The 13,807-nt window shown below is 39.1% G+C and overlaps 2 protein-coding genes across 4 annotated transcripts in view; both read right to left on the bottom strand.

Annotated features, from left to right (window-relative positions):
- The window catches only part of Pibf1 (progesterone immunomodulatory binding factor 1), a 222,394-nt gene that overhangs the window by 151,529 nt on the left and 57,058 nt on the right, over nucleotides 1-13,807 (bottom strand). For all 3 annotated transcript variants that reach the window (XR_005732060.2, XM_078015798.1, XM_005324816.5), the window contains exon 10: nucleotides 7,793-7,891. Coding sequence is in view for 2 of the 3 variants with exons in the window: in XM_078015798.1 (XP_077871924.1) it covers nucleotides 7,793-7,891 (99 nt within the window). In the remaining variant the exon portion in view is untranslated. The remainder of the gene's footprint in view (nucleotides 1-7,792; nucleotides 7,892-13,807) is intronic.
- Nucleotides 54-7,536, bottom strand: LOC144365038 (protein crumbs homolog 3-like). Its single transcript, XM_078015800.1, has one exon. The coding sequence runs from the start codon at nucleotides 5,135-5,137 to the stop codon at nucleotides 4,796-4,798; it is 342 nt and encodes a 113-aa protein (XP_077871926.1). The 5' UTR covers nucleotides 5,138-7,536; the 3' UTR covers nucleotides 54-4,795.

A 13,807-nucleotide genomic window follows, 5' to 3' on the forward strand; every position in this document is an offset into this window, starting at 1 on the left:
GGATAAATTATCAGAATTTTTTTATTAAGTAAAACAAAGTTTGGATATGATGCTCTTATATCAAATCTCAATATCCTTTATTCCATTAAATTTATCTTGCAAATCACATAAACATTTCCTTGCTTGCTGAAGAAGGCAGCAGATAAAAAGACAGATAAGCAAAGATGAACATATATAGAAATATAAAAAAAGGCAGAAAAATAGCACATTGAAATTGTTCTCTTGTAGGTAAAGCATTAAATGGAAATTTAGGACAGTTGGTTTCTATGCCAACTTTTACACTAGCTCATTGTGATATAAAAGTCACTTTACTCACCTACTCTCCTATGGTCTTTCACTTCTGTCTTCTACTAGCAAAAAATTAGGACAAAAATTCTACCACTGCCAGAGAAATTGGGGGTACTGGACACATAACTTTAATCAATATTCATTTAAAATCATTATGGACTAAAAATTATTTCAAAATACATGCCAAAATACAGGATACATATTTTTTAAAAATGTGTAACTAAAAAAATGACTATTAAAATTAATTGAGTTGCAAACTTATACTGTAGGTTCAAATATAGGCCTCTCATGTAGGTTCCCACAGATATAACAGTGTATTCAACTTACTCTACTACTCACACTGACTGAATTTTAAAACTTCCTCTTTTTGGTAGAAAAGAATTTTCACAGCATACCCAGGGATTCAATTCAATAGAACAAAAGCTAGTAATGTTCAGTTCATGTTCAGGAAAGCTGAGTATTTGTTCTTAACAATAAAAAAAAATTTGAGTTAGGAATTGGAACATACATATGCCATTTATATGCCTAATGAAAGGCCTTTACTTTGTGGAAAATTAAAAATCCTTGGGCTGGGGATGTGGCTCAAGCCGTAGCGCGCTTGCCTGGCATGTGTGCAGCCGGGGGTTCGATCCTCAGCACCACATACCAACAAAGATGTTGTGTCCGTCGAGAACTAAAAAATAAATATTAAAAAAATTAAAAAAAAAATCCTTGAGTAAAAAGCCATTTCATTCATATTTGAAAATGGCACACTGCTTCCTTACACTTCTCTTTATACTTATACAGGTAATTCTCACCCAAAAGAATTTCACTGAATTAAATATATACATACATATGTATATATAGTCACATACCATGTATAAACCCATTTATTATTTATTTTGCCATGCTGGGGGTTGAACCTAGGGCCTTGAACATGCTAAGCTGACTCTACCACTGAGCTACACTCTCTGCCCATATATATTTACATATAATGTCCTTTTCAAAAATCCCTTCTAGGTGTTTAAAAAAAAAAACAGGAAAAGTGAGATCTTTTAAAGAATACTTCAAAATTAGCTTAGGTTCATCATTCGTGTTATATGGTAATTTAATCAGTGTATCAGCTCTTCTAAGCTGTTGTCACAGATAGTATCAGATCAAAAGGGTCTTCAAACTCGTCCAGCTCCCATTTGATGCTTCATTCCAAGCATGTTCCCACTGAATGCCTGGCCAACTTACACCTGAATACTTGTACTGATTAGATGCTAGACAGTTTGAAAAATCCTACTGAAAAGTTTGTCTTTACTCTTTCTTGTACTGTGGTCCCAATTCTACTACTTTAGGTGTTGCCAAGTAAGAAATTATATTTAGCTCTTCTAAATATAATTTTTTTAGAGTTATAATCTAATTATAATCTAGCACTCACAGGACATCTTTAAATCTTCCCACAGTTTTGGTCAGTTTCCTCTCAAGATTTTCTAGTTTAAAGCTTGAGTGCCCAGATTTCAGCATAATATTGTAGATAAAGGTAGAACTTCTTTTTTCCCCCCTTTTTTACATGTTAATTGGATTAATTTAACCCCACAATAGTCCTCAAGAGGGTCCGTGATTATGCTCATTTATAGAGGTGGGGGAATTGGCCAGCAGCACAGCCGGGGTGGGAGTGGGGCCTGGGGCCCAGCCCTAGTATAGAGGCCCCAAGATCCCAAGTCTCTCCTTTGGCAAACTTCTTCCACAGAAAGGTGGTGGTGCTGTTCTGCATTCAGTCAAAGCCAAAACCCAACCAGCTGTTAGGATCATGTACCGCTCGGTGAGCTGGGCAGGATAGGCCAGACTGCTGGGGTGACGAGGGGGAGGGGACCGAGGATGTTTTGAGGATCCAAGGGCAATGGGTCACTTACCCCTGACAGGCATGTCCTGCAAAGGCCTTCATCAGAGCTGATGCAGCAGCCAAGCTAGGAACAGTCCTCCCACTCTCATGTCCCCTCCAGCAGGCTCGGCTGGGTCAGAATCACTTCTTGCCCACTTAAAATTGACAGCCAAAGATTCACTGGTGACTCTTGTCCTCAGAGGAAACATCTCAGCTTCTGCCCTTCTTTTTTTGTCCAAAGCCTGAAAGTTTCCTGGGGCTTAAAATTGTCCATCTAAGTTTATTCTTTGTTTGATGGAGACAGTGACACATTTTTACAAGGCAATATGGCCACTCCGTTTTATGTGGGTTTAGGCCTCCAGAAATGCTTTTGTATTAGTCAAGGGGGCAAAAGTTTATGTTGACTTCAGAGGTGGTGCCCAGGGAGTAGTGAACGTATTTGGAAGACACAGAGACAGATCCTGTGGCAAGGCACAGCTGTCCTAGGGGTCAGAGGGCTGACTTCAGATGCCCAGTGTCCAGTCATCCATAGGTCTACCCTTGGCTTTTCCATAGGCCAAGAGTGGTCCGAAAGGAATGCAAAGCCTACTGCTGTACAAGGTAAGGCCATCAATGATGGACAGTCAATGCCCTGGGAGGGAAGAGGGAAGGAGCCTCCAGTTCTGCATTCTCTTCCTAGGATGGGGACTCTGGCCTACACAGGGGAGGCTCCCTGAGGACCACAACCCTCACCAGCCGCTCAGATTGTCTGCAGCAGCGCCTGCCTATCACCCAGCACTTTGGACAGGTAAGGATGTGCTTCCCAGGTGCACACCTGGAATTATCATCAAATTCTCCACCCCCGTCCCCAGTCTCTGCCTGAACATCTCGCCTCATGCCTCACATACACCAAAATTTGGTGCTCACTTCAAACACACCCTCCTCCAGAAAGCCCCAGCACCCTGTTTCTGCAGCTCCACATCACTGACCTCTCCACATCTGTCCTTTGTAGTACAGACCCTTTCGCCCCAGCAGGAGACTTAAGCCGGAAGAGGGACTTTCTGAGCCCCTGGGGGAAAGGTAAGACTCAAAGGGGAACAAGGTTGGAAGTGGAAGACCAGGATAGATCAGAAGGCTCTCCAAACATTAGAGCAGACCAACCAGGGCTGAGGTCTCAGGAAACTTGGGGTGCCCTTTCTCACCCAGGACACCTCCCCTGAGCCCTGAGGATGCCCAAGGTCCATGGGCAGAAGAAGCTCTGGACAGCAACTTTTTGGGGTCTGGAGAAGAACTGGATTTGCTGAGCAAGATTCTAGACAGTTTGAGTGTACAAACTAGGAACATGGGCAGCCTGAGGCCAAGCCAAAGCTCAGACTGCTGTCACGGAGGGGACCTGGCCAGCTGCTTCAGCCTGGTGAGAGAGCCCCCACCCCCCACCCAATCTTTCCTCAACTACCCGTACAATCTGCCAGCTCTTTCTCATCAGAAGGTCAGCAACCTGCTCTCTCCTCCTATGCCCCACTCAGCCTGACCTACCAGGAAGAACAAGATGGCAACCAGATGAAGAGAAACTGCCAGAGCCCCAGCCCCTGTACCTGCCTGCAGACCTGTCATCCCTTCAAAACACACCATAGAGCCTAACTTTGATACTGTCAGGACATCCCAGCCCCTTGAGTCTTCCACAGACCCCAGTTTTCCAAAGAATCCCAGAACCCAGCCTTCCAAGGTCCTGCTAGAACATGCTCACTTCCAGTCCCCGGAGGATGCAGGAATCCCCAACACCCTTGCCTCACCCACCATCGATTGGCAAGAGCCCCAGGCCAGGAAGAGGCCGCGAGTTGCTGATCTTAACTTAAGAAGTGTTTTGAGGGTTGAGGATCAGGGTGTGGAGGAGACCCTGGATCCTCAATAAAGCCACAAGAGCCCAAAGCTGGTCTGTCCTGGTGAGTTTAGGGGGGCCTACTCTCCGATCAAAAACCCACCTACCCCCACCCACCCTCCAGGGCTAGCCCTTCTGGCTCCTAGGTGCACCTAAAAGCCACTCTCTTCCAAGAAGCCCCCTCACACCCCTAGGATACCCATAACCTTATAACTCACCACTACCTTCATCTCTCCATCTAGGCTAATGTTCCCACCAACCCAAAAAAGCTTTAATACATGTCACTACCAACTTTACATAAATGTATAAAACGTGAGCAGCCCTCCCCCAGCCCCCAGGAACCAAGTCTCTGAAGCACCTTCTTCCCTTCTATTCTCAAGCACTGGGTGAGTCTGATTGCCTAGAGAGGACACCCCTTCCCCAAGGTCATACAGCAGGGAAGGGAGATGGAGGAAGGGAGGGACCTAGATGGGCAGGACGCCCTGCACCTTCTCCTTGGAGTCCTGGGGGGCTTGAGCATCCACTGTGTGAGAGAACTGAAAGAAAGGATTGGGGCTTGTTGGGCCTGCTGCAGGGGACAGTACACAGCACAGTGAAACGAAGAGGGTGCAGCAAGCAGGAGTGGCTGGCCTCCCAGCTGCATGCAGAGTCTAGCAGAGGCAGCATGCTGCACAGCCACCAGGCCAGAGCCCCCCAGTGCCCCTGAGTCATCAGAGCTGGTGATTCAGTGGCGGCTGCTCTGTGCGCGGGGGTGTTGGGCAGTCCTGGGCAGAGAGGGCAGCTGTAGCTGTCCACAGCCTTCAGATGAGCCGCTCCTCCGGAGGCAACTTGAGATTGGGGGGCGGTGGCGCGCAGGCACCCACCTGCTCCTCGCTGCTGGGCCGGTAGGTGCCCTCTGTCTGCCGCTTCTCCCAAAGTTTCTGTACCAGTAGCGCCAGCCCCACGGCCAGGAGCAAGGTGGCCAGGAGGGAGAAAACCACGATGACAGAAGTAATGGCCTCCTGAGACAGACCCTCACTGGGGCTGGGGACAGAGGGCGTGATAGTGCCAGTCTCCGAAGGGTTCAGTGCTGTGGTAGCGTGCCCCCAGGCTCGGCCCAAGAGGGCCGGCAGCAAGAGCAGCTCCAGGGCTGGGGTCGCCATGGGCTAGGTGACGGATTGGCGGCGTCGGGCCCCGGCTTCACGCGCTCGACGCTTCTACCACATCTTGGGCACAGGGCACCTGGCCAGACGTCTCTGACCTCACACAGGTTCCCTGTCCCGGTCCCTCATCTGAACCCTGGGTCAGTCCGCTGGTCGCTTGCTCCGATCCCACCAGCCTAAAGGTAGAATTCTATTACTCCATGACAATACTTCCATACTGAAACCTTCCAAGTCATTTCCGCATTTCACTGCTGACTATAAAACTACTGTAGGTTTTTTAGACCCAAGTGCATATTCTTACATTTTTTTTGCATTAAAAGTCATTCAGCTCATTAATTCTGCCAGGAAAGATCCTTATTCTGTTATTCAATTTATTTGTTATTCTTCTCTGTTCTATATCAAATTTGTTAAATGTGTGTGTGTTTTTTTTTTTTTTTGGTTATTCTTTTTGTAGGCTGAGAATGGAACTCCGGGCCTCATGAATGCTAGGCAAGTTCTCTATCACTGAGCTACACCTGAGCACAAATTTTAGTTTTATGTGTTATTTAAATCACAAATTAGAAGCCAGATACAGTGGTATATGCCTTTAGTCCCAACTACTTGAGAGAATGAGGAAGGATTGCTTGAACCCAGGACTTTGAGGCCAGCCTGGGCAACAGAGCAAGATTCTGTCTCAAAAAAGAAAAAGTCTTTTACTTATAAATTAAAAGAAACATTGAGCTTAATTTCAGAAGTTTATTAGTATGTGAAAGACATATAGAAACACCTGTATTATTTTAGCAACATTTATGTTTGAAATTATTTCAAAATAAAAAGGTTAGAAAAAGCACACACCTATAATCCCCGTGGCTTGGTAGGCTGAGATAGGACAATTGCAAGTTTAAGGCCAGCCTCAACAACTTAGTGAGGCCCTAGGCAACTTAGTGAGATCCTGTCTCAAAATAAAAAATAAAAAGAACTGGGGATATAGCTCAGTGGTAAACTGACTCTGGGTTATAATCCCAGGACTCATCCTCTTTCCCCCAAAAGTTAGAAAAACAAGAAAGAAAGCTATTTTGTTGGCTGCATGTAGTCAAACCATGTGAGATAATGATATTTAGCTTAATGCTAATCAGTGATCTTCCTTTTTTTTTTTTTTTTGGTACTAGGGATTAAACCCAGGAGTGTTATAATACTGAGTTACATCCCATACCCAGTCATTTTGTTTGCTTGTTTTTGTTTTTTTGAGACAGGGTTTTGCTAAGCTGGTGAGGCTGGCCTCCACCCTTGAGATCATTGTGCTTCAGCCTCCGGAGGTGATGGGATTATAAGCATGTGCTATGGCATCCAGCTTGCGATTTTCCTTTTAATAAAGCTATTAAAAATAAACATGCTTTGGGAGGGAGGGGAAAACGCTGGTGAATGATACTGGCCAAATTATTGTTAGACTGTGTTCATTTACAAATATGTAACAACAAATCCCATCATCATATACAACTATAATGCATCAATAAAAAAATGTGGAAAGAGAAAAACAAAACCAAAGAACAGTAAGTAAGTATTCTCTAGGATCCAAAATTCTACTATCCTAATAGAAAAAAGTAACCTACATTTTCACAAATACATTCATTTCTGAAAAAAATCCTTTTGTATTGCTAAAACCATATAATTCTCTGTTGCCCTCTTTATGACACACGTATATTTTACATATGAATTTTGAACTGGAAGTGTATAATGATCCTACCACTTCAGAGTTAAAGTTTTATAGGTTCTTTTAAACTAAAACACTTACCTCACCTGTGAGTGGCAATTCCAATTCTAGGTATTTATACAAGAGAAATAAAAATATGCTCACAAAAATGTTGTATGAGAACGCTCACAGCAGCTTTTCAATGGTAGCTACAAACAAGGAACAATTGTAGTGTCCGATGACAGGTAAAAACAATAAAACTGGTAAGTTCACAATTAGTAATAATAACTATTGATACAGTAACAACAACAAAAAAAAGAAAAACATGTTAAATCAAAGAAGCCAGACACAAAAGAGTATAATTTGCAAGGTTCTATTTACTTTTTGTCCAAGAACAAAACTGAGTTAATAGTGATAGAAATTATAAAGTGGTTGCCTCTTGAGGGGTAGTGGATAAGTGCCGTAGTCTGGCTGGGCACAAATCACGAGCCACTGAAGCAGGAACAAACTTTATTTCTGAACTCTACCAGCACACTCCATACACGCTCCTGGGAACTCTCCCGAACGCCACGAGGCTCGTCCAGGAACCAGCAACTGGAAATATCCTCCTCTGGCACTTCCCCAACCAATGGGAACTCTCTGGGAATCCCCGAGAGAGCTCAACTGGAACTCAACGGGAACTCGCTGGCATCACCTCTCAACCACTACTTCTGGCAAAAATGCCATACGTCATCCCAACTCGGCTGTGGCCCTCAACAGATAAGGTGGGCTGAAAGGAATATAAGGAAACTCTCTGGAGTGACTAAACTGTTCTATTATCAAGTTTTCAAAAAATGTAACAATTACATATTGTAGAAATAATACATGAAAACTATAATTCAATTGAAATGAAAATTATACTTCTATTAAAAAGATATTTTCAAAAAGAAAAAGTAACAGGAACAAAAATTGAAGAGCTTTAACATTTTCATTTTTAGGATGCTCACCTGTCTAAGAGCTGGTCATGTTTTTCTAAAGCATCCTTTTCGGCCATTACTGCTCGGTCCTTTTCAGCCACAGCATTATCCCTTGCTTCTCGAAGATTTCTAAAATTTAAAAATACATTTTGGTTATTTAAAATGAAAATATATCCTTCTTGTAAAGAGTCATAAATTTTTCTGCTCATAGCTGGACTAGCTCTCAATTTTAAGGACCATTACAGGCTAGTGACCCCAATTGTATATTACATTAGTCTGCCTGGCTTGCTGAGTTCTAGCAGCATTAAACCATGTAGTGTAAATATGGTCTGTCTCTAAATATTAGAACTAGATAATTAAAATTCAGTTTTTCATTATTCATAGAGAATATCAGTGGGGAATCCTGAAAGTCCACACAGTTTGAAAAGTTTCTTCACTACTGTTCTTTATATGGGTCGAGTATAGGTTGAACAGTTTATATATACTGTACTTCACTTAATCTTTACCATAATCTAACAATGGGTATAATTACTAATAAATTATCTACAAGAAAACTGAGGTTTTGTGAGGTTAATTAATTTTCTATTAATCATTTTTAATGAAAATATATTCATGAAGGACTCAAGAATTAAAATGGGAATGAAGTTTTGTTGCATTGGTAAGAGAACAGATGAAACAATGGACCTTGGAATCTCAGGGAAGAAAGAAGGAGAAGGGAACACAAAAAAGCTGAGATATCAGAAAAAAGTAGAAGGAACAAAGGACTGGAGGTCCTGTAAGATGACAAACAGATTAAGTGGAAGTAGTTGTACACGCAAGTTGAAAGATTAGAGATTGTTGTTGGAGAAAGGTGATTTAGAAACAGAATGGTACTTTCTATGGCAGAATTTCAGTTGATGACAAGAAAGGGTGTGACCACTGCAGTGGCTAAATGAAGTAGAGCTGGGATTCCTATTCACGTAGGAATCAAGAAATAGGAGTCCAGGTATTAGGTAAGTCATCTTATAGTGGTGATGACAGTAGGAATTGAAATTGTCAATAAGATTACATTTAGTGATAGTTAAGGAGTGTCCACAAGGTAGAACGTAACAACAGTGAGTAATTAGGAGATTATACAGTCAGGTATGAGCCTTCAAAGATCAAATTCTACTTGTGTTTTAATACAGATAAAATTTTGGATCAAGAAAAAACACTAACAGTAAGCTTCTTCAAAGTCATGTACTAAAAAAACAAGTAAACAAAACCAAAAAAACTACTTTCATAACAGTTAAAATATGTAAAGTAACACAAATGATTTTGTTTACTTAATCCCTACAAATCTCCTATGTTGTCTTTTCTAACCTATTTTATAGTTTAGTAAACTGAAATTTAGGGAACTTACATGTTTAGCACCAAGTCACGCAGCGAAAACGTTAGAGGGCCGTAGTCTACCCTGGTTGTTACTTACTCCAGAGCCATGATTTTTACACCCATCACCCTATCTATCTCCCATAAAGAACTGGATTAGACAACTAGATCTTATTTTTTATTCTTCACAAAGAAGTTCACTAGTGAATAATAAGAACCCATATCTGAATAAATCTATCTGATAAATATTGGACAGAAATGCTTAGTGGTCATACTGGCTAAGCCAGTAGTCTTTTGCTTTGTGATGTTTTAACAACAAATTTAAAACATGTCAATCATTACAAATTCATCAGCAAAACAGTTTATGAGTGAGAAACAAAATATTTTTTTAAAAAACTAGAGTACAGGCAACTCTTATTAAAAAGAAAATAAACTTACTTTCTTTTTCTAAAAAAATTTTTGTTAATATTTATTTTTTAGTTATTGACAGACACAACATCTTTGTTTGTATGTGGTGCTGAGGATCGAACCCGGGCCGCATGCATGCCAGGTGAGCGCGGTACCACTTGAGCCATATCCCCAGCCCAATATACTTACTTTCATATGCTATTATGTAACTGGAAATATAAAGTAGCTTTTATAGTCAGACATGATGCTGCATGCCTATAATCCCAGTGACTTAGGAGGCTGAGGCAAGGAGGACTAAAAATTTGAGGCCACTGTTGCCAACTCAAGGTGACCTTCAGCAATTTAGCAAGACTCTGTCTCAAAATAAAATATAAAAAGGACTGGAGATGTAGATCAGTGATAAAGTACCCCTGGGCCCAATCCCCAGTAACAAAAGAGGAAAAAGAAAAAAAAAAGATAGTAAAAATTAAAAATGTAGCTGTTGGAAAATGGCACATTATTATTTTCTGATATCATTCTGATTACAGCAAACTTCAAAAATATTCTATTATCAAACCAAATGAAACATGAAAAATTAATTTTAGAGACTAAAATTCTCAAAATATATTAAACATTTATATCTTTTTTCATTCCTAGATGATCTAAATATTTTAGTAAATCACCACAAATTGGTTTTAATTTTCATTTTTCAAACAAGCCTCATTATTCTAAGTTGTTTCAGCAATAGAATTCCAAGTAGGTCACATTTAGAGTACTAATTAAACAAGAATGCTTAGTTGGAAACTGGAGATGCTTCAGTTCCTAACTATATATATATTTCCTTTCTTGTAACCATTGTCATTAGTAATAACACTAAGACACAGGGAAAGAAATAAAATACAGAAAAAGCTACCATGAAGGCTTATAGGAAGAGATATTAGAGGGTACTAATATGTTCACCATGCCACAATCTTTATTATTCAGCTAACTATAAATGCTGATGTTAAGGCATAAACAAAATTCTAAGGTCACAAAGAGGAGTTTATTTTTTTTTTTTAAACTGGAGTAAGAAAGATAAGGGAATAAAGGGAAACATTTTTTAAAAAGTGGCATGTACAATTAAACCTTAGAGAACAAATAGGTAAGGCAATTAAGCAAGAGAAAACCAAAATAAATAGAGGAAAGTTTTAGAAGCAGAGGCTTCTATCAAGAGGGCCTCTAATAGGTGTATGTGGGTGATATATCTGTGTAAATCCATATCTACTCCACAACCTGAATACTTTATTTTTCCTTTAATATCAACTGACATATTTCAAATTAAATCTGAGAGAGGTAAACTGAATGCATTCTTATACTGTCAATAATAGTAATAGTAAACACTAAAATAATAGTAATTGTTTACCATATGTCAGGAACTGTTTTAGGCACTTCACATTTTCATTTTCTGTTTTTGTTTAATTGTCATGACACTCCCACAAACTATATGTTGTACCATTACTTCTACTATACAAATGAGAAGACTGAAACACCAAGGTTAAGCACTGGCTTAAGGTCACACAGTGAGGTAAGCTATGGAGCCCAAATGTGAACCTAAAGAGTCTGGCTCAAGAGTTTGTGTGCCTCCCTTAAGAATTCCTTTGTATCAGAGATATTTTCTCCTTGGGAAATTCTGACATTATGAGATTTATTATAGGACCACCTCATAGCATAAATTGATGTCAAATAAAAATTGGCCTTAAAAGAATTTTGAATATATTATACATTTGTTTTCACAGCCCATGGTATGTAACATGCTTTATCAAAATTACATTGGTTTGATAAAACACCAGATGGATTATATGCTTGCCATAGATAAAACACTAACTTCCAGGGGCTGGGGATGTGGCTCAAGCGGTAGCGTGCTCGCCTGGCATGCGTGAGGCCTGGGTTCGATCCTCAGCAGCACATACCAACAAAAGATGTTGTGTCCGCCGAGAACTAAAAAATAAATATTAAAAATTCTCTCTCTCTCTCTCCTCTCTCACTCTTAAAAAACAAACAAACAACAAAAAAACCCACTAACTTCCATATAACTAATAAATAATCCATTTCTAAATGTTAAATGCATTATAAAATGTAACAGAAATATAATTACAGATGAAATAGCAGGAATCCACATGTTCCTCAAAAGAGAAACTTGAAAAATTGACAGAAGCTATCTGTAGTATGCATAAACTAATGAAAGCTCAATTTTTAAAAGTCCAATCTGAGTGTATAACCAAATGTAATTATAACAACACAGAAAAAGATGTTGGTATTTGACCAACTGGCCAATATTATAACAAATGTCTAAAAATACAAAAATGCCAAGTCCCTCAGTACCTGCAGAAGATTGGCTCCTGGCCCTGTGGATACCAAAATCCAAGGATGCTCAAGTCCCTTGCATAATATGATATAGTATTTACATATAACCTATGCAAATTATTCTATATACTTTAAGTTATCTCTAGATTACTTAGAATACCTAATACAATGTAAATGCTATATAAATAAACGCTATACTATACTGATCAGGAATTAATGATAACAAGAAAAAGTCTGCACATCTTCAGTAAAGACACAATTTTGTTTCAAAATACTTCTGGATTTGGCTGAACCATTCATTAGATGTGGAACCTGCAAATACAGAGGTTTGGATATATGTAATCCCTAAAAATACTTTTACAAGTCTAATACCTGACTCCTCAAACTATATTTCTCACAATTCTTTCATGTTGTTTCTTACTAACTCCATCTCCCATAACACATACATATCATTCCTATCTGCTATATGTTTCTGTGTAGAAAAAAAAGATGGAAGAAAAGGGAAACAAAATCTTAATTGTATGTAAAATGCAAAGGAAAAGTGAGCATCTTAGTACAATAACCATTATCCAAATAATGTACTTTTTAACATGGGATAGTTTTTAAAGCAAAAGAGGGTGTTGTTAATTATGACAAAGAAACGAGCATAAACTACAACTTTCCTGGACAAACTAGGAGATACGACTAAATAATAATATTGAATGAGAAACTTATATCTTAATCATTTCTCTGAATAAAGTTTTTAATATTATGATAAATAGATATATTTCATATGCAATATTTGCAATTTGTGCAGGTGATTTAATACACATAAGTTTACATAAAAACATCTCACATCTTAAACTAAAAACTTTGGTAGAAAACATAAATAGCAAACTAATGTATGGGATGGAATCTATTCTCATTTATACAAGATAAATTTAACAGTAACAATAAGCCAAATCTAAATTTTTATCTGAAAAATAGTAAGAAAAAAGTTAGCTAAGAAAAACTTTAGTAACTTCTGAAATTCCAGTAAGAACAAATCAGAGTTTGGCAATGCCATGTGCAGGCTTTAGCCTAAATAAAATCACTACTGTACACCTTAGAACTTGAAATTTGCAAAGAATAAATAGTGAAGAAAACATAGCTGTCAGAAGAGCTTGGCAAATAACAACAACTAAGAAATGCATTCTACTTCTGCTTTCACGTAAGAATATTTTCAGTTAATAAAAGTGAATTTTTTTTCTAGTTGGAACGTGAAGTGATTGAAACAGATTGTTTTCTATGACAAGTTTATTTATAGGGAAAGTGTTGAATTAATCTCTTCTATCTCCATATTCTTCTTCCTGGACAAAACATAAAATTGCTTTATTTTCACAGCTCATGCCTTTGCTTCTAAGACAGTAGAAGTAGAAAACAGTTAGGTACAGAGGCATATGCCTGTAATCCTAGTAACTCAGGAGGCTGAGGCAGGAGGATCGTAAATTCACAATCCAGCCTAAGCAACCCAGCAAGATCTCCAGCAACTTAGCAAGACACTGTCTCAAATTAAAAAATAATAAAGGTTGGGGATATAGCTCAGTGGTAGAGAGCACTACCTCCCCCTTGCCCCCACCACACCTAGGTTCAATCCCTAGTACAAAAAACAAAACAAAAAAGATAGCATAGTACAAAACTGCAAACGGACAATTTTAACACTGACAAATAATTTTACCTTTACCTTTAATTAACATAGGTGGTTGAAGAGTCAGTGAATACGACATAAAAACAACTTGAACAAAGTAAGAACTTCATTTAATAAAATTTGGAGGAACCTGTGCATTTCTCAACCTCCAGTACAGTGCCAATAAAGTCTTGTTCATTATCAACGATCCCATCTCAGATTTTCTGTTGTAGTAACCCAAATGCACTGAGACAGTTGATGTTCAAGCAAATCCTTTTCATTTTATACAGATAAGAATTTGGTTTAACGTACATCATTCCATA

This window comes from Ictidomys tridecemlineatus, chromosome 6, assembly GCF_052094955.1.
Source record: "Ictidomys tridecemlineatus isolate mIctTri1 chromosome 6, mIctTri1.hap1, whole genome shotgun sequence".
NCBI lineage: Eukaryota > Metazoa > Chordata > Mammalia > Rodentia > Sciuridae > Ictidomys > Ictidomys tridecemlineatus.

What these genes read in the sequence shown, in the direction of transcription:
- LOC144365038 (XM_078015800.1), bottom strand. Translation starts at nt 5,137, where the DNA reads ATGGCGACCCCAGCCCTGGAGCTGCTCTTGCTGCCGGCCCTCTTGGGC.